This window comes from Castor canadensis, chromosome 12 (assembly GCF_047511655.1).
Source record: "Castor canadensis chromosome 12, mCasCan1.hap1v2, whole genome shotgun sequence".
NCBI classification, from domain to species: domain Eukaryota; kingdom Metazoa; phylum Chordata; class Mammalia; order Rodentia; family Castoridae; genus Castor; species Castor canadensis.
Genome location: NC_133397.1, coordinates 48,138,804 through 48,160,360, shown reverse-complemented (window position 1 = coordinate 48,160,360; position 21,557 = coordinate 48,138,804). Strand labels below are relative to the sequence as shown.

General features: G+C 34.1%; 2 protein-coding genes across 5 annotated transcripts in view; one reads left to right on the top strand and one right to left on the bottom strand.

Annotated features, from left to right (window-relative positions):
• The window catches only part of Ppp4r3b (protein phosphatase 4 regulatory subunit 3B), a 50,851-nt gene extending 35,787 nt beyond the window's left edge, over nt 1–15,064 (top strand). For 2 of the 3 annotated variants that reach the window (XM_074049748.1, XM_020163548.2), the window contains 6 exons: nt 1,377–1,535; nt 5,006–5,175; nt 6,495–6,634; nt 7,761–7,945; nt 10,153–10,358; nt 13,432–15,064. In XM_074049748.1, coding sequence (XP_073905849.1) covers nt 1,377–1,535; nt 5,006–5,175; nt 6,495–6,634; nt 7,761–7,945; nt 10,153–10,358; nt 13,432–13,527 — 956 coding nt within the window. In that variant the 3' untranslated portion in view covers nt 13,528–15,064. The remainder of the gene's footprint in view (nt 1–1,376; nt 1,536–5,005; nt 5,176–6,494; nt 6,635–7,760; nt 7,946–10,152; nt 10,359–13,431) is intronic. The other variant, XM_020163549.2, reaches the window with a different exon arrangement.
• Cfap36 (cilia and flagella associated protein 36) overlaps nt 13,690–21,557 on the bottom strand; it is a 30,596-nt gene continuing 22,728 nt past the window's right edge. The window contains exons 8-10 of one of the 2 annotated variants that reach the window (XM_074049752.1): nt 18,504–18,553; nt 18,039–18,188; nt 13,690–17,536 (exon numbers count right to left, since the gene is read on the bottom strand). In XM_074049752.1, the coding sequence (XP_073905853.1) occupies nt 17,435–17,536; nt 18,039–18,188; nt 18,504–18,553 (302 nt within the window). In that variant the 3' untranslated portion in view covers nt 13,690–17,434. Of the gene's footprint in view, nt 17,537–18,038; nt 18,189–18,503; nt 18,647–21,557 lie in introns of both variants that reach the window. The other variant, XM_074049751.1, reaches the window with a different exon arrangement.

The window sequence follows — 21,557 nt, the reverse complement described above, 5'->3', positions numbered from 1 at the left end:
CTCTGCTTCCCAAGAACTGGGATTACAGATGTGTACCACCACACCTGGCTTTAGCTTTTATTTTTTAAATCTAGTAAGCTAAGACCAGCTAGTTAGAAACTACACCTTATGACATTACACTTTCTGTCCATGAACCTGAGTGTCAACACTGATGCTTCTGATTGGAACCTGGTTACTGGGTATGGTCCTGATAGCATTTGAGAAGATGCATGTGCTGTGTGCACCTAGCATTGCCTCTTTTCTAACCAGGCTCATCGAAACTCCATGACAGCCAGTTTTAAATGAGGAGGCTGTCAGAAGTTGGAAACAGATAAGAGTAATTTCTTGATCTAATGTAGGAAACTAAAAACAGGATATTTAACACTGTAGATCATTATTTAAAAAATCTTCAGAAATAAAATATGAGAATTGAAAAGTTATGTGAAACTGTTTTTAATGGTGAGAGACCAGTCCATATTTTGGCTGTGACACACTGGCTATTATACTTATTCTGGAGTAAGTACAACTTTTTCCTTATATTTAAAGTGGAACAGTTTTTAAAATAACAGGATTTTATTTTGTGTCTTTGAAAGTCATTCTGTTATTGAAAAGAATGCTTTGTTCCCAGCAGCATCCTACATCCACAAAATACTTAAGTATATAATCTTAAATAAAAGTGTTGTCCTAGATGATGTCAGTTCTTTAAGACTGATTTCATAATTTCCTCACAGTTTAGTATTTACTTTCCTAAAGCATTTATAATAGAGGGGTATTATCCATATAAGTCCTTTATACACATTAAAATTTGATGTTTGGGAAGCAATTCAAAATCATTTCATGAAGCAAAACTTCTAGGGGTTGGGGGATGGGTCGTTTATTTCAGTAGGACTCTGGATGTCATGAGTCTTGTGTTTAAAATTGCTAAAACTCTTTGTGTTATGTTTTTAGTTGATATTCAAATAGCCAAAAATATTATTTCCTTAAATATGTGTTTAAGGAGAAAATGTTAATTTTTCTTAAGAAAATTGCATTGAGCCACTTTAGAAAAGAACTTTCAGGTATTTCCCTTTTGCTGTGGACCCTTTTATAGATTAATAATAGTCCTTATTAAGGAAACATTACCAAGAAAAATCTCAATGTAATAAAGGCTTTATTACCATATTTATAGATTTATATTGAGCTTTTTCTTTCTGTTACTAAATTTTTACACAAAATTTAGAAAATACCATTAGTAGATAAAATTGATAATACTTCTGGAGTCAATAAAATAGTAAAGATCTACAGACTTTTTAATTGGTATAAAAATGGAAGAGATACAATTTAAGTTTTGCTGTAAAATATAGTATGTTATTCTCTGTTTAGATGTATTATTTTCACGAGATGACTTTCTTTTGTAGATAATTATCAAACAGCACAGCTACTTGCCTTAATTTTAGAGTTACTCACATTTTGTGTGGAACATCACACATATCACATAAAAAACTATATTATGAACAAGGACTTGCTAAGAAGAGTCTTAGTCTTGATGAATTCAAAGCACACTTTCCTGGCCTTGTGTAAGTAACAGTTTAAATGAACATTCTTGTAAAATGGTTAAGAAGTCATAAAACCTGAAGTTGCCTACTTAAAATTATCCATTTATTTATTTAGCAGTATTGATTGTGAAAAGTTCTGCTTTTTGTTTTATTCTTACATAAAGAGCAAAAGGAGCAGGTTATAGTGGTTTCCCAGCCCACATGTTACATTAGATTCAGTTAGTCACCTTTGTACAATAACAGTGCACTGATAGAATAATCTTGCTCTGTTTTCCATTTAGTAGTGACTGGATCTCCCTAATCTCCTTTATGTTTATGGTTTTCATATGGTCAGTGTTAATTATATGCATTTTTTCCTGTGAATTTCATTTCCTCTTTCTATACCTGTACAAATTTACATAAACATTCACATGACATACAAGGTTTTTTGTTTTTATTTAAACTAGACCATATTAACGCATTTGTCTGTCCTTTAACACTACTGCTCTCAGTTGTTTGGTATGGTGTAGAATCCTTTTTTCTAAAGAGAGTCGAATGGCATTTCACAGTGTGGTTTCCACAGACTTTTGTCTTCTCCAGTGGACGAATTGCAAGACTCTTTTCACTTCTTACCACTCCAGCCTACACTGTGATAAGTAGCCCGCTACAGTAATCTTTTATATACTGATTTACTTTTATAAGATTCACAATAATAGAAAATGCTTATATATTTTATGCTTTTTAATGTTTTCTTTTAAATTTGAATTTAACATAATACCTGCCAGACTACTTTCCCAGTAGCCTGAAGTGCTTGACACTCTCCCAGCACTGTTGCTTATTTTTAACAATGCTAGCACTCTGGTGATCGTGTCTTATTTCATTCTAATTTGCATTTTCCCTTATAGCATCTGTTCAAATTTTAGTGTAGTTTGTTTGCATTTTTATCTGTTGTGAATTTCAGGTTATTGTTTCCTTAGAGCTCTTTATATATTACAGATTTTATAGTTTACGTTTTAGAGGGAAATGTTCACCCTTTTGTCTTTCTTATGGTATTTTTCATGTAACTTTTTTTTTTTTCAGTGATTTAGAGTGAATTCAGAGCCTCACACTTGATAGGCAGGCATTCTACCACTTGAGCCATTATTGCTTTTGATATTCTTCAAATATGGTCTTGCATTTATGCCTAGACCACTATTCTCCTATTTATGAATCCTGAGTAGCTGGGAAGATAGGCCCCTCGACCATCTTTTATTAGTTGAGATGGAATCTTGCTGACTTTTTGCCCAAGCTGGCCTCAAACCATGATTCCCCTGATTTCTGCCTTCCAAATAGCTAGAATATAGTAGTGAGCCACCATGCTTGGCTCATTTCTTTTTTTTTTTACATTTATACAAGTAATACATCTGAAATATGTTTGAAGTGATGGTCTAGTTTTTCTTCTAGATGATGAGCCAACTGCCAACATCATAAAAATTTGGTTTTTTCATTAAATAAACCATTTTTCCCACTGAATTAGAATATCACTTGTTATGCAGTAAGTTAACAAATATACTTGTATCTTATTGCTGTACTGTCTAGTCTTTAATCTCAAAGATGAAATAATGGCAATGTTTATTTTCACACCATTACATAATATTTCTACTTGCTGAGTCTTCCAACGCCCCCACTTTTCTTGGTTTTTCTTAGACATTTGTGCTGCTACAGCAACTTTTCATATAGTTCATCTTGATTAGAATTACATTATATATAAATTTTGGAAAGATTGATGTTATCATAAAAGAGAGAACATCAATTCCTATCTGGTTTTCTATAAATAGTGCTTTTGGTAACTACAGAGGATTCCAACTAATATGTATATATCCTTCCTAATTGGATGAATTCGCAGTATTTACACTGTTTCAGGATTCCTGTCATTATAAGCAATGCTGCTGTGTGACTAGCTTTTTTGTGCGTGTCTATTCATGCACCAGTATTACATGAGTACCTATCTGTTCATTCACACCTTTAACCAGTACTTCAGTCTTTTTAATCCTAAGTGAACTATTTCTTATCCTACCACAAAAACACATGATAAGTCTAGCACTTTCTTCCCACACTTCACAGTAACATACATTTGTACCTTCTGTGGCCTATTTTTTTTCTCAGATAAAATTTACAGTGTATTTAGATACAGCCTCGTCATTTCATAACTTAATCCTTAAGCAAAGAGTTGAAAAAAGAGACTGACATAAAAGTTGGAAGCCTTGGCCAGGCACAATGGCTCATGCCAATAATCCCAGCCAGTCAGAAGGCTGAAGGTTGGAGGATCAGTGGTTTAAGACCATCCCAGGCAAAAAGTTTGCAAGACCCCATCTCAGGTGGTGGTATATGGGCATGACAACATGCACCTGTCCTCTCTGTGGTGTGGGAGGCATAATGGAATTCTGGTCAAAACCCCCATCTCAGTCAATAAGCTGGGTGTTGTGTCACACCTGTCCTCCTAGCTATGCAGGCCAACTGGGGCATAAACTGCAGATCCTACTCAAAAAAGTGACTAAAGGACAGATGGCACAGCTCAAAAGGTAGAGCACTTGCCTAGCAAGCACAAGCCCTGAGTTCAAACCTCAGTACTGAAGGGGAAAAAAAATGGAAGCTTTGGCCAGTGGTATCTGTAGAATAAACTAAACTAAATAGAAAGTTACACATTAAAGCATCAACTGTTAAAAAAATAAAGGATCGAAATTATAGTCCTTTTTGTTCGATAAGAATTTTAGGGGTATTTTAAGTTTTAACTGGTAAATGATAGTTAAAAGAAGAAATTTATCTTTTCTAAAATGTGAAAAGCCCAAATTATACTGCTTAGTTCTTCCTCTGTTTTTCTTTTGCAGATATAGTCTATAATCTACCACAGTGCATGTTTACTTAATGCAAAATAGCTCATACACAATTGGCAGACAAGGGAATGATGTCATTACAATGTGAAACTGTTACTGGTTCACAAATGATTCTTCCAGGAATAGTATGAGAGGAATTTTGCCTTCATTGAAAAAGTAAAAATAAAATAAAACATTTTAGATCTCTTGTTATATTAATGGCAGCACTTTAACTTTATTTTCAGAAAAACTAGAAACAAGCAACTGCCTAGCTCCCCACCCCAGAAAAGCTGTGCCCACCTACCTCCCACTAATTCTGAGCTTTCTTCACTGCATCCACCAGCACTGCTGTAAACATTACTAGCACTTGACATTTTGTGGGGTTTGTATAGTATATATGTACTCTTGGCCGAGTACGTGGGCAGTTTATTTAACTCCCACATACTACTTTTTTTTCTGTTGTTAGCTCTGGTTTTGAGCTATCTTCCCTGAACTTTTTTTTTTTTTTTTTAAAGCTCAGTTTTGGTTTGTTTTTTTTTTTTGTTTGTTTGTTTGTGTTTGTGTCCTTTATGAATAACTTATGCATTACTTTATGGCAAAATACCTATAAAATAATATTAACAAACTCATCGGTTTATTCCCTGTATAATTTTTAATTAGGTGCTCTTCGCTTTATGAGGCGGATAATTGGCCTTAAAGATGAATTTTATAACCGTTATATCACCAAGGGAAATCTTTTTGAGCCAGTTATAAATGCTCTTCTGGATAACGGAACTCGGTACAACCTGTTGAATTCAGCTGTTATTGAGTTGTTTGAATTTATAAGAGTGGTAAGTTTATATTAAAGAATGCTTAGTAATTATATGTAAAAGAATTAACTATGTAATTATATGTAAAAGTAAAATAATTGTGTGTAAGTAAAGTGATTTCTGCATCCCCCCTTTTCTCCTGAAATTGTGTATTCTACGTTTTAGAATTTATGTCTAATAAACTAAAATGTTAAATATAAGTTACTTTTTTTATTCTTATTCGCCACATGGTTATAGTTTAATGATATTAGTTTTGCTTCTTTTTTTGTAGTCAGTACTGAGGATCCTACCCAGGTCTTCATGATCCTATCCAGGTCCTCACACATGGTAGTCAAGTGCTCTACCACTGAGCCACACCCCAGTCCCATATTTTTAAATTGTGAAATTTAACTTTGAAATTCAGCCATCGTAACCCATATTAACTCAGATTTTCTCAGTTCTATTTTTATTGGCCAAATGTTTCAGGATCACATTTGGCATATATTGGTACTTCAGTCAAGGTGAAGAAATTAAGACACCAAAGTGATTCACTGACACCTTCAAGAGGATCCATTTGGTCAGTAACACAATTAGCACTTGAAGCTTTGTTACAACTCAGTTACAGGCAACAAAAGATTTATCATAAGGATCTGGGAGTGTAGCACAGTAGTAGAGCACCTGCCTACTATGCCCAAGGCCATGGGTTCAATCACCAGCACCAAAAAATATCAGAACTGTATATACCATAACAGGGATAAGACATTGGTAACTGTACAACCAGTGTAACATTTACCTCCTGCACATATGCACATATGCACATATAAATCATGTCATGAAGGAAATGGCAACATGCTTGGAAAGAACTTGGGGGAGGGGGAGTCAAAGTTAGAAATTCCTTCTCTAGTTTTGTTTGTTAAAAATCAGAATTCATACTCATGACTTGGTATTCTCTCATGAAGACTGCTTAACTGACTAGATTATTTTTCTAAGATTTGTTACTTATATTTTTTAAAATTTTGATGAGCCTCTCTCAGAACCTCAATTATGTTTGTAAAATGAATATATTAAAAGTTATTTTGTAGAATTGTGAGAATAAAATTAAATTGTATATGAAAGTGCTTTTTAAAATTAGAAGAGAATCTAAATCCATTTACAGTCCCTCCCTTTACCCCCAAAAGGCTGTAGTGAATTGCTTCTCCTTTTTTTCCAAGTATTCTGTGGAGTTCTGGCTCATGTTTAAAGAAATTAGATCATTTATTTTTGGAAGGTGATTTTGAAAAATATTTTATGATCACTTTGGAACTATAAAATTTTCTAACAAGTTTTATTGTATTTGAAATGTAAATTTTGTGCTTATACAGGAAGATATCAAGTCTCTTACTGCACATATAGTTGAAAACTTTTATAAAGCACTTGAATCGATTGAATATGTTCAGACATTCAAAGGATTGAAGACTAAATATGAGCAAGAAAAAGATAGACAAAATCAGAAACTGAACAGGTATTGTTTAAGTATATTTCATTTGTAGCCTACAAAACTGAGTCTAAAATTTCCCATAGTTTAGATCTTACATGTGAAGTTTACCAAAGAATTTTTTTCTATCAGTAGATAGCACAGAGTTACTTAGGAGGGTAAGCTGTCCTCCTACCCAAATCCAGTATATGATGAATTACTTCTGTGTTTGGTAACTGAAGATGAATTTTTTTTTTACTTACAACATACAACATCCAGAAATATTTTGGAGAGTTACTGGCTACATCTTATATCATGATTTTGATATAGTCTGTAGTGCTCCCTTGGTATCTGCTGGTTCCAAGGAGACAGTGATTGAGGAAAAGCCCAGAATGCTCAGGATACAGAGTTCAGAACTCTAAAATCGCTCAAATTTACCTATACTATACATATAGCATCCATAACTTTAAACAGCATAGAGTAGACTTCATTACTGTCACAAAAATTACTGTTGAACACATTGATACTCCTCACAAAACATTAGATCATATTTCATGCTTTTTATCTCAAATACTGTGGGTACTTAATTCATTTTTCCCACAATGCCCAATTTTGCTAAAGACCACTTTTCAACAAATCTAAATCTAAATTTTCATTTTATTACTTAAATTAAGCACATTATATCCCCTTTTTGTCTTAGGAAAAGACCATAACTTACCTTGCTGTTTAGGGGGGGAAAAAAGGAAAACACTCAGCAGATCATAGGATACACAACTGTTGGTAACAACTGACTGAGAGCTTCTTTGCACCAAGAAAGCTGCATAATACTCATACAGGAATTTAAATTTTGTTCTTAAAATTTCTTTTGATTTCTTTTAAATGTATTATTGGGGTTTTTTGTTTTCGTTTGTTGTTTTTATTTTAGCTACACTTGGTCAAAACCACATGATGGGCTAGGATGTGGCTTGAGTGGGAGAGCGCCTGCCTAGCAAGTGCAAGGCTCTGAGTTCAAACCCAGTACTGCCAAAAGAAATGAAATGTCTGTAATAAATCCATGAATAAGGCAGACTTACTGTACACACAGTTTCTCTTAGCTATACGTCCTTTTCATTCAGAATTAAGCTGATCATGAGTTTTAAATCATTACTCAATATTTGTGATATATTTCTTACAGTGTACCATCTATATTACGTAGTAACAGATTTCGCAGAGATGCAAAAGCCTTGGAAGAGGATGAAGAAATGTGGTTTAATGAAGATGAAGAAGAAGAAGGAAAAGCAGTTGTGGCACCAGTTGAAAAATCTAAGCCAGAAGATGATTTTCCAGACAGTTACGAAAAATTTATGGAGACTAAAAAAGGTACTAAAATTCTAAATTTTTATATAGTGCCTCTTAATAGATACAAAATTTATTCAATTCTTCGGAAGGTCTGGTCATAGTTTTTAAAGAAAAAAGCATGAATTCTGAATCATACCCTTTTTAAATTGTCCATATTTTCCAAATCTATTTGGGAGTCCATGTTCAAAATATTTTCCTTGAAAGTTGCCATTTTTTGATGCTATTCATTTTCTATTTAGAAAATTTTTTCTTTTGTTTTTGGTTTGAGACAGAGTCTCAATAAGTAGTCCAGACTGGCCTTGCACTCGAGATTCTCCAGCCTTAAGTCTCCAGAGTGCTGGGATAACAGGCCTGCACCACCACACCTCTATTTAGGAATTTCATTGTCTACTTACACTTCTGAAACAACTTGGCTTTATTTCTATACTAAATCCCACTGGGGATTTTTATTTCTCTTAAATTGTAGATTAAATTCTATTATTACTTGAGGATTTCTGTTATTACTGAGTAATAGAGACTATAAATCTACAAAAACCTTCTAGAGCACTCCACTTAAGCTGACCTCAAAGTAACTTTGCCCTTTGAAATTTTAAAGCTATCATAAAAATTGCATAAAGATACAATAATTTAAAAAATTTTTTTTTAAAAAAATACAACTAAGAGGAAAGAAAAAGTTAAATTTTCCCCTGGGTTTCGAATATGTTTTGTTTTAGAAACTAAGATCTTACTAGTACCTTTTAAAGGAATTAATCACATTAATTTTGTAGTCTGAAGAATTACCATCCTGCAACTATTACTTAAATGTCTGATAAGAATTTGTATGTTGAAAAACAAGCATTTCCTGGATTTACTTTGAATGTGATATTTTCTAAAGGCAGTTCTTATTAGAAAATTCTTTTAATGATTTATTACATTTCTCTTGAAACTACCGTCTTAATTTGTTAATGCCACAAATTAGCCTGCTGAAACATCCTAAGGAATATAGGTATCTTTTGGTTAAAAAAAAAAAAAGAAAGAGAAAAAATTCTGTAGCCATTATAGATCTGCTCTTGCTATTATTCAAAGAAGCAGTAAGCACATACCTGAAGTAACTGCATCCTTTGCTGGAATGGTTAGGGAATAAGAGACTGAGAGACTTGATTGTTGTCTTGAGGTATTTGAAATGTTGACTTGTAGGAGAGGATATCAGGTTTGTTTTTTTGTTTTTTTTTTTTTATGGTTTTGATTTGCATTTTCTTTATGGCCAGGGATGTTGAGCATTTTTCTTTTTTTTTTTTTTTCATTTTTCTTTTATTATTCATATGTGCATACAAGGCTTGGTTCATTTCTCCCCCCTGCCCCCACCCCCTCCCTTACCACCCACTCCACCCCCTCCCACTCCCCCCCCTCAATACCCAGCAGAAACTATTTTGCCCTTATCTCTAATTTTGTTGTAGAGAGAGTATAAGCAATAATAGGAAGGAACAAGGGGGTTTGCTGGTTGAGATAAGGATAGCTATACAGGGCATTGACTCACATTGATTTCCTGTGCGTGGGTGTTACCTTCTAGGTTATTTCTTTTTGATCTAACCTTTTCTCTAGTTCCTGGTCCCCTTTTCCTATTGGCCTCAGTTGCTTTTACGGTATCTGCTTTAGTTTCTCTGCGTTAAGGGCAACAAATGCTAGCTAATTTTTTAGGTGTCTTACCTATCCTCACCCCTCCCTTGTGTGCTCTCGCTTTTATCATGTGCTCATAGTCTAATCCCCTTGTTGTGTTTACCCTTGATCTAATGTCCACATATGAGGGAGAACATACGATTTTTGGTCTTTTGGGCCAGGCTAACCTCACTCAGAATGATGTTCTCCAATTCCATCCATTTACCAGCGAATGGTAAGGGTTATCAGGTTTTAACAAGAAGTAAAGCGTAGAGTCAGTGAGCAGAATTCAGATACGGAAGAGAAAGACAAGTAATGAATCTTTTCAAGTAAACACTAGATACAGCAATTCAGGACTCTAGCATTGGATGGCTGGTTTTGCTGTGTAATTCTTAATACTAATTCTAATTAGAATATTGTAATCCTTAGATTTTTAAGATTCTAGCAATTAAAGATATATCACTGTATATACTATATTCTTTTTAGCGCTTAGAAAAGTGAATGAAGGCAGTGTTTTATGATTTAATTACTGCTTTTTCAGATGCTTCAATTTAGCAATATTTACTAATATAGGTTAAAACTTTTACTTTTAGCAAAAGAAAGTGAAGATAAGGAAAACCTTCCCAAAAGGACATCTTCTTCTGGTGGCTTCAAATTTACTTTCTCCCACTCTGCCAGTGCTGCTAATGGAACAAACAGTGCAAACAGTAAATCTGTAGTGGCTCAGACATCACCAGCAAGTTCTAATGGGTCTTCTTCTAAAACTACAAACTTGACTACATCAGTAACAGCCACCAAGGTATGTGAAATAGCACTACACACAAACAAACTTTGCCTTTTCCATCTGTAAAATTGTTTTGTATTTATTAAAGAGAATGTGGACAATCAAGACAATTTCAAAAAAGAAAAAAATTGTCATCAGAACATGACAGCTAACTTTACTCTTTAGGTTTATCTGGCACATAATTGAAGTCCTATAAACATGTTCTTGTATCTGCTTTCATTTATTTCTTATAAGAATTTTTATGTTATTAAAACATTGTTGATGCCTGTGGAATTTCATTTTATTTGTATAGGTGTATATGTAAGGGTCCCCCTCCCACTCCATCCCCAAATACACATACACTTAAGTTGGTTCTTTTATTGCACCAATCTGGCTACTAGTGTTGTATTTTTTCTTATTTTGTTGTATTTTTTCTCTGTCCAACAGAGAATTTAAGTGTATGAAAGGACTGTAAAATAGGTACTGTGTGTGTGTGTGTGTGTGTGTGTGTGTGTGTGTGTGTGTGTGGCAAATATTAAATATATTTTGTATTCTGTGGAATAAGTATATAATCATACACTTAAATTCTCTGTTGGACAATTATGGATCATTTCCTCAGGGTATTCTCTTTAAAAACTTTTTCTGGTAATTTTTCTTTTTAATGAAACTGATCATCAAGAACCATTTTTTGTACATGGAATGTCATATGGATAAAATATGTGAAGTTAAGGATTGTACCTACTATAAATCCACCTGCAGTTTTTCCTAAACACTAGTTTTTTTTAAAAAAAAGCATTATATTTGTAAGTTAGAGGACAGCTCACAATGAGTCAAGCAGTTGGAAGACAGATAAAATACAACTTATTTTCACTGCCTTAACTTTTTCTTAACTGTACCTTTGCTTTTTAGTGAAATAAAAGTAAACTGAAAAAGAAAATGGGAGAGGGAAAAACTAGCAGATGAAAGCTGCCAAGACATTTTTGGAAAAGATGAGGGAAGGTATTATATGAGATATAATAGGAAGAAAGCAAAAACTTAAGTATTTTCAAGAGGATAAAGAAATGAGAAACTAATTTATCTTTAAGAACTCCAGAATGCACCAGATAACCAAGGCATCAAAATACTGGGTGGTAAATATGGGAAGACAGGAGTTTTATGCAGGGAGAAGGAAGAATGAAACTATGTGGTCTGAAGGTAAATGGATGCAATTTACGACATCATGTTAAGTTAGCCAGGTTCAGAAAGACAAAGGCTGCATGTTTTCTCTCATATGTGGAAGATTCAAAAGATAAACTAAACATGATTATATACAAATTTGTATGTAGAAAAAGTTTGTAATAGTGGAACTATTCTATGGCACTTGAGGAAGGAAGGAAAGGAAAAGAAAATGATAGCCAGCAGCAATATTGAAATGCATTATGTCTCTACAGGTAGAGGACATAATGATATGTACTGAAAACTGTTGAATAATGGGGGATGGGAGGGAAGGGGTAAGTAAGTAATGGGGTTGAACTGACCAAAGTTAAAGTATATTTACAGCTGGGATACATCAAGAAGCCCCTTTGAACATTGACTTATTCCACAGAATACAAAAGTCTTAAAGAATGAAATGGAGCTTTATGTACTAACATTGAAAGCTTTCTACAGTATATTTTTAAGTGAATTTGATTGTGTAAGGGTAGGTATAACTAAAATCTGATATAACAAGTTTGGAATCTAGTGTATCTAGAATACAAGCCTTTTAACTTCCAACATTTTACATTTTGTATTTTTATTGTAAACATGGGTTTTAAAATGTATATTCATGATGTATATATTAGAAAATATAAATAAAATTAAAAATTTAATTGTGTAAGTGGGTTTTATGGACAGCTTGTCAATCTTGAGTCAAAAAATCATGTGTTCAACTACTTGGGACTGAAGTGTTTGTACACTATATAAAATCTTAAGCATAATTTAAACTATTATTGGTAACTCAGTCATCTTTATGAATATAGATTGATGCCTTTATATACTGCAATTATTTCTTCTTACTCTTTTCTTCAAATCTCTGTGACTTAGAAACTAAATAAAAGAAATAATAACAGCAATGGCATCTAATAGCAGTTATTGAACTCTACATACCAAGTACTGTGCAAAGTGTTTTTACATCTATTGTTTTTAAATCTAATTTTCAAAATATTTCAGTAAGATCTAAGTACAACTAATACACCAACTTCTCAGATGAAGAAACAGATATGGAGATATTAAATCACTTTCCCAAGGTCATTTAGATAAAAAGTATTGGTACTAACTTGAAGTCAGACTACAATCAATATATTCTTTAGCCATACTAACTCTTATATTCTGGCTGTGTTAATGCCAGATGCCTGGGTTTTTTAGGTATGAAGAAATGAGTTACTTCAGTTACATTTGTTCATTTGTAGAGGTCTGAAGTGTTTGAACTAAACATAGTATTTACAGTAGCCCTCCTAACCCGTAGGACATCGTGTAAACTTCGTAAGATTGATTCAAAATGAATGCAAACCTGCGGACATCTGCAGTTTTCTGTAGAGTGCCCAGAACTTTAATATGACTTTCAAAGGGGTCCATTACTCATAAAAGGCCCAAACTGAATTACTTCATCCTTTTAGTTACTAGTTTTTAGAAGCCATTTCATGTGTTTATTATGTTCAGCCATTTAAACTATTCTCAAAAACAGAATGAAAACAATACATACTTAGTGATACATACATGAAGACAGAATACAAGGAGACTTGTTTTTATATAAAGTTAGAGAAATGAACTAGTTTATCTTCAGGACAGCTTCCATGTTATGATCGTTAGTCCTGCTAGTTGGAAAAAAAGAAAAACAGTTTTTTCCCAAAGCAAGATTTTGCTGTAAGGTTTCATTAAAAATAAAGAAACAATAGAAAAGTTGAGGGGTGCTTTGAATACCACCAATTAGTACACAGTACATGTTCAATTCAAGTAGTTGCTTATGTTAATTTCAGATACATGATTCAGAAAAAATGGTTTCTAATCTTTCAGTGACTACTTGTACTAATGACCTGGTTTTTTGTTTTTTTACGTTACATGTGTTCAAAACATTTTTTTCATTCTTCAATAGGGGAGTTTGGTTGGCTTAGTGGATTATCCAGATGATGAAGAGGAAGACGAAGAGGAAGAAACATCCCCCAGGAAAAGACCTCGCCTTGGCTCATAAAATATTTGCTTGGGGGACCCCAACATGTGGTCTTACTAAAATGCTGCAGCTGTTCAATGAGCTGAAAATCTGAATCAGAACGCTTTCTCACTTGAACTTATAAATATACAGGAGTAGCAAAGACACTCAGTGTATCAGCTAGGAGAGTTTAGTTCTGTTAAAAAAAAAACAAAAACAAAAACAAAAAAACAGGCTTCCCAGGATCTTGATTGCTTGCTAGTAATTAAGGGGTTTGCCTTTCAGGCTGTCAAAAAAAAAAAAAAAGATGTTAGTTATGGGAACCTGGGAGATAGCTTCTCAGTAAGGAAAGTCTCAGGTTTTGGGACAGTTTTTTGGGGGAGGGAAAAGTTGATGGAATAATATTAATGCAGGGTTGCTCCAGGGGGCTATCCAAAAAATTACAAAACTTCAGTTGCAAACCCAAAACATAATGGTGCTGGCCATGTTGTTTTAATCAGTTGCCTCTTTTTAAAAGAAATTTTTATGAAAAACACTGAACTACCATTAAAAATGAAGTTGTTGGGACCATTTCTTTGAAAATTTCACAGAAATTCAGTTTTGTGGGTATTTGGAGGGACATACACCCTGTGTAATAGCACACATTGAGTTTTCTACACCAGGAATTTTCAGTGTGTATTTTGACAAAATCAAGCTGGATTCAAAATGGGTATCTTTGTTAATACAACTATAAAATCAGCACTTTTAGTGATAACAAGAGATAGTGCAGTAGTACTCCATGATTCTTTTTGGATACTTGCTAGTTGGATAGAACAGAAAATTTCCAACCATCTAGCAGTACAGTCTTTAGTGGAAGATACTTTGAAGTCACTTTCTGCTTTGTTAGTAAAGTTATGTCTTTTCAGAGCTGCAGGCAAGTTTTAAAGTATAATTTATAAAGTCTAATAAATAGTGCTGAATTAAATGCCATTTAATACCTAGAAGCCATTTTGATCCAAGAAGTTACTTAAGTGTTACAGTCACATGCAGTACACAAAGCTTTTCCATAAACAAGGTGTAATATGAAAGCTGCTTTTTTTTTAAACAATAAAAGCACATTCCATGTACGTAAATGAATTTAAAATAATAAATTGAGGCAAACAGTTAAGTTTTATTTTTAGAACAAGTTAACTGTAAATATTTTAATGTTAGTTTGCTCATCTTATGATCTGAGATCATGCTAAGATGAGAAAAATATCCCCAACTACAATTTAATACATTGGGAGAAATCTAAAAATAGTAATTCCAGCTACAGTCTTTAGATCACTTTTTGTAATGTGTTACGGGTCCATTTTTCCTGGAATAGCTTAAACTGAAGCAGTTCCCCTGTTTTGGAGATTTTGTAGTTAATTTTAATTTTGGCTATTGTTTGGAAAAGATGGGCTGTCTGTGTAGATATGAAGTATAGTTTTTCCATAAAACAGATGTTTATTTTGTATTAAAAATACCACTGTACTTGTTTCACACCATTTGTATACATGTGGTGATATTAATGCTGAACTGTAAAATTCAGGAATTAAAATGTGACCCTGTAATTCCATGATTGATGCTTGTGTTTTCTTACAAATTTAACTCCATTTTGAGATGTCCATTTTATATTATCTTTTAAAAGCCAATAAAATTACCCATAAATATTTGTACTTATTAGAAACCACTAGGCCATAACACCAATGTGAAAGACCAAAGGGCCAGCTGCACTTAAAATATCACTGAGCAAAAAAAAAATAAAATCTCAGCACCAAAGCTTCTCTCACCTCTGACTAAAGGTGTCCACATAATAAAAACCCTCTACCTCATAACATAGAATCTAGCTCAATAAAGTTACATGAATACGCTTTCAAGCAGATTTTATCAAGCCTTTTTCAGCTCTTACTAAACCTCTTATAAACTAAGCAGCCTAGGCCTAAAACATTTCTCTACTTTTGACTTCTTAAGTAACTTATTCCAGCAGGAAGTATTATCATCAGACCTTATGAAGACGTCCCTAATTTTCTGAAGAACTGTCTTAATTCTTGAACTTTTAAATGATCACCACAGAAAACTTTTCTTACAGAAATGTGAAATGTCTTCAAGTACAGATGATTCTCATTGTGCATATCCTTACCCATAGTAATAACCTTGAAAGCACAACTATAGTAGTGTTGTTTGTTTTTTTTTTTTTTTTTTTTTTTTGGTGGTGGTGGTACTGGAGTTTTAACTCAGGGCTTCACTCATGGAAAGCAGGCACTCTACCACTTACACCATGCCTCCAGTCCATTTTTGCTCTGGTTATTTTGGAGATGGGGGTCTATCAAATTTATTAGCCTGAGCTGTCCGCAAACCTCAATCCTCCAATCTCAGGCTCCCATTAAGGTAGGCCACTTGGTACCCATCTAGCTGTGGCACACATAGGTCAGAGTGTTTTGTTGATTTTTTTTTGCAGAGGGAGAGGATCACCAAATTTATTACAAAGCTACAACTGTCAAGACAATGTGGTAAGGCAGAGGTACAGGAGGTATAGACATAGTGTAACAATTGAGAATCCAGAAATAAATCCTTATGCTTAATTGATGCTCGAAAGGTGCCAAGGACAGTCCAACAGTGCTGGGAAACATATTCACATGCAGAAAGATAGATGAACGTTGACCCTCATTTCACATCATACATAAAAGTTCAAAATACTCAATGAAGCAAGGCAGAGCCCACATGTGTATGCCTTAGGTCCTCTTAAAAAATCTGTAAACATGTATCTGATATAAAAGCTATTTTTTAAAAGTTTGTGAAACATTTCTGTTTCAATCGCTAGTTTCTCTTTAGGATGAAACTTAACATACAGAATACTCTTTCTGCAGGTTGGAACGGTACCTACAGTTTGCAAATTTTATTAAGCTACTTTTGGTGGTTTATACTTTTAGATTAAGGAGATAAAATGGAATTATAAATTTAACCTCAGGAGTGTCCTATAAATTAGAAAAGGGTAGACATGGCATATCACAAAGTTTTTGAAGGATGGTCTCTTCTAGTTATCTTTACATAAGTAAACTACAGAAAACTAATACAAGGTGTTACAAAAGCAGTAGGATTTCCCTCTGCATGTTCAGTCAGTTCTTTGTTTTCATAATAGTTTTTATAGAATAAAGACAGTAGCAAATGAGTATTTTGAACATTCCCCACATCTATTTTCCAAGTCCTTTTTATCCTGCCTGAAATGTAAATGGTCAGTGTAAAATCCATCTTAGCACTGACCAGAATTATCTACTCCTTTGATTGGATTCCCTCACACCTGGAAAACCATGACTACTCTGGCCACCCACTAATCTCCATATGGAAACACACATCTTTGAAAATAATTTTGATCATAACTTCTCATTTGCCCATAATCCCTACAAGGCTCTGCGTGATCAGAATCCCCACCTACCTCCAATTTCATAGGCTAACCCTCTCCACTCATTCAGTATGCACTCTAGCCCCTCAATGTGTACTTTACTTCTGCTGCAGGACCTAAGTTATTCCTTCCATCTTCTTCCAATCAGCACTTTTCCTTCTGTGGCACTTTTCCTTTCTAACACTGCTCTTTGGCCCTTCTACACTAGCTATGTGAGAGCAGGGACCCTGTCAATCTAGGTGACTACCTCGTCCTTAACGCACAGTGTAATGCCTAGCATAAACAGGAAGTATCAAGTTAGAATGAAGGAATGTGCTACCAAATAGTTTCCTTCCAGACCCTCTCTGAGAAGGCATCCACAAATTTGTATTAAACTAACTGGTGTATGTAGCTACCTTCCCTACTGCCCTTTACCTCAAATGTTTAAAATAATATTGAGCTTATATTTGCATTTACAAAAAGTATTTACTTGAAACCAATAGTTTATGGATTAAATAATTTATTTTTAAGAAAATGTGGACTTCTGTTTTATTGACTTTTTAATTATTACTTATTAATAACTTCTTCTTTAAGTTTCTCTGCAAGCAATCGCCTCTTTAGTAATGTCTGCTTCTCCTCTGCTGTCATTTCTGGTTTCTCTGTCATTTCCTTAAAAAAAAAAAAAAAAAAAGAGAGAAAAGAATTGGCTACAGTATAAAATGGGTTTATGTGTCTAAAATTCCCCACATACTGCCTCAAAAGAACAAAGATTAAGGTCATTTTCAGGAATTAAAAAGAGCCAGACTTAAACTAGATTCCCTAAATCTCTTTGTAAAAGCTCTTCTTGGGAAAGACCCACAGAGGATGGAGTCGGGGTACATTTTAAACACTTTGGATGGCTCACACAAAATAGACTGCTGACCCTTATGAACTCAGAGGAACGCAGGTAGAGAAACAAAAGGTGTATAATGAAACTACTATTGTTTTACTTAAAAATCCTCATGACGACTCTCTCTTCCTAGAAAGGGCCTAATAGTTTTTTGCACCAGCAGGGTGGTTAATATGAACAGATCTATGACCAAAGTCCATTACAGTCTTTCTTGCACATACATGGATTTTGAGAATTACACTTTTGGATTTGCAAACTCTGACATATTAAGTTCAGCCATACCTCTACCTCCCCAGTAGATTCTCCTTGCTGCTCCATACTGTGGGTCTGCTTAGTCCTTAAATCCTTTCTCATGGACATCAACTTATCTCTCTTCTGCTTGAGGTAGTGTTCTCGTTGCCGCAGCTCTTCTGTGCCAAGTGCTGACAGATTCTGGGTCAAATAAGACAAACTATCTAAATTCAGTTCACAAAACAAATGGCAAAGATACCTTCTTGCCTCAGTAAGATTCAATTATAAGTTGGAATTCAAGCTGGATGTGGTAGAACATGCCTATAATCTCATCACTCAGGAGGCTAAGACAGGAGGAGTGAGAGTTCAAGGCCAACCTGGGATACATAGTAACACTGTCTCAAAAAAAAGTTTGTATTCAAGGTCAAAAAGACAAAAGCCAACTGCACTGGCTGTTTACACTGTTTCTTCCTGGTACCTTGCTCATAATTCTTATAAGTAATGACTTCTACTTACTGCTATTGGTCCTTCCATGCTCATGTGTTCTAAACCAGGAATCCTCAGACCTTTGTGTGGAAAAGAGGATGTATCAGGCAACAGGTCCATCTTTCTTGACAAGGGTTGTTGTGCTGACTGGCTAGCAGAATGCACTTTAACTTCTGGCAGTAATTAGACAATGAGACCAGTTAGGATAATAAAAGAAATATTAAGTATTAAGGTAGGTAGGCTAACCAAAATGAACTTCCATTAATATTTGTTTTCCTTCATGTTAATCAATCCACACATACTGAATACCTACATTGTGCCAGGCACTGAGAGAGTGTGTGGACTATAGTTTTTCTTAAGGAGCTTGAACTATAGTTTTTCATCTTATGAATAATGACATTTCAACAAATTCCAAACTATAGTACTGCTTATGCAGTACATAACATATAATCCCTGTTTCAAGATTAAAACCATATTATGATGTAGTATGGCTGTTACATAATCCAAATAAATAGTACACTAATCCCTCATTAATACTGTAATTACTGTCCAAACTTTTGCTTGAAGTAAAAACTCAAGTGACTGTACATTCATAGAACAATTATTGTAAAACTATAATTTTGTGTTTTGTAACAGCAGTTGCCAGTAATATCAATGATTTTTGTTTATAATTACATATTGAAAATAACTAAATCTGCCAATACATTAAGAAAATGTTAAGATTTTTGGGGGGAGTAGGGGAACATTTGTGTTTTTTGTTAGCACATGTTAATTATATGAGGGGTTTCATTATAATATTTCCATACATGCATATCAGTGTACTTTGATCAAAATCCCCCCCATTGCTCCCCCTTTTTTAAACAAATATTAACAGGTAATAGAATGTAAACATTGCTAAAGCAAGCAGAACCCTGAAAGCACATGTAACACAATTACTCAGTACTTTCCAGTTTTTGGTGACTATGCCAAGAGACATGATATAACATTCTAATTGTTCCTCTGAGCCACTGTTGATTATATGAGGTGATTTTAAAAAAAAAATTTCAGTGTTTTATCACAGACATGGTCTATGAAAGAAAAGAGTGATATAAGAAAAGACAATAAAATGACACAAAGAACTAAAATCAGGATGGGAAAACATGGTACACCTGTCTCTGAGTGATTAATAATATTACCAACATTCAAAACCAGAAAAGAAACTGCCTGCACAAGACACTTGACAAAGGACTGCTCTTCTAGCATGGAATGAGTGGACTGACTGCAGTGCCAGAGACAGCGGAATAACAGCTATACAGGCCCTTGAACAGTGAATTGAATCCAAGGAAGAGATGAGTTGGAGCTAGTACCTCCAAACAATCTCGACAGGAAACTACAAAACTAACTTAGAACTTATGACAAGTTGTAACACGTAGAGTTAAAACACAGCCTTCCTTACTGATAGTGATTTTAGGAGAGGTAGGCTTGACCTCCAAATGTGGAACCATAGAAGGACAGTTCAATTTATTGCTGACGAAGGAGGATTCCACACATATAAGTATTTATATTCAACTCATGTACTTACTCTAGACAATTCATTCTTGCCTTCAGTTTGTTAGTTACGAACATTACTGCATACTCAAACCTGCAGAGCAGTACTTGAAGCCAAAATACTTCGCTTCTCTGACTTCTAAGAAAGGAAGATCAGAAACCTAAAGAAACATCAACTTATCTCTAGCAACTCTGCATCAATCTGAGAACAGATGCTACCTATTTCTACCAGTAACCAAGGAAATACATGAGCAATGGGACAGGAAAGCTGGAGTCTTCTTGACTGTTCCAGAATTAGGTCTGCTTGATGAGTTTCCATCACACTACATGAAGTGGTTCCCTGATAGGTCAGATATAACCATTTTTAAAACAGTTGTAAAAATTAAAATCATTATTTTTGAAATTATCTACCATTTGTTTTGTGCCATTAATGTGCATAACTGAGTTATACGTGGTGTAGGATAAAGTTTTCTATAGCTTCACTAGACAGTAAATTTACTCAATTTACAACAAACACAAGCTTTAACTGAAAGTTAAGTCAGCAAACTAAAACAGCACAGAAAGATATCTAAAGCAGGAACTTTCATGGATACACACAATTCAAATAAGGTCATTTCTACTTAAAAACTACAGAATGTGAGAAAAAGGAAAAAGGAGAATGTTCAGACGTGAGGAATAAAGCAGCAAGGTAACTTCATAAATTTGCTTATGTTTCGTAACGCTGTATTATTTTTAACAATATTGTTTGAATTCCTTAAAAACCAATGGTATTATAAATAAATTAGGAATAGAGAGGAACTTCAACTTGATTTTAAAAAAAATCTACAAAAAGAAAAGCCAGACATGGTGGTACATGCCTGTAATCCCAGGTACCTGGTAGGCTGAGATAGGAGGACTGCGTGAGCCCAGGAGTTTGAGACTACCCGGGCACCTTAGCAAAACCTAGTCTCCCTTGTATGTGGAATTTAGACCTAAAAAATAAAAGAATGACACCAGTGCAAAATGGGGAAACTCTTGTGGGGAAGGAGGGGTGAAAGCAGAGGTAAAGTAGGGGGTGTTGAAAATGAAATACTTCATATACATGTTTGAAAATATAATAATGGAACCCATTAAAAATTGTTTTAAAAAGGGGGGATATGAAAGAATAATAGAGGGGGTGAATTTGATCAAAGTATATGCATATATGGAAATATAATTAAGCAATTAATATACACCAATTAACAACTTTTTTAAAGAATCAGTCTCATAAAGAAAAAAAAAAAACTATACTAACACCATACTTAATGGTGAGAGACTCGATGTTTCCCAAGATCAGGAACAAGGCAAGAACGCTGCTCTCACCACTCTGATTCAACATATAAGACAAGAAAAGGAAATAAAAGATATTCTGATTGAAAGGAAGAAATAAAACTTCTTTATTTATAGATAACATGATCACCTATGTAGAAAATCTGAAAGAACTGACAAAAGCTAGACTAAGTAATTATAGCAAAGTTATAGGATACAAGGTATCAATCACTTCCCTTTATACCAGTAATGAACACGTGAAACCTGAAA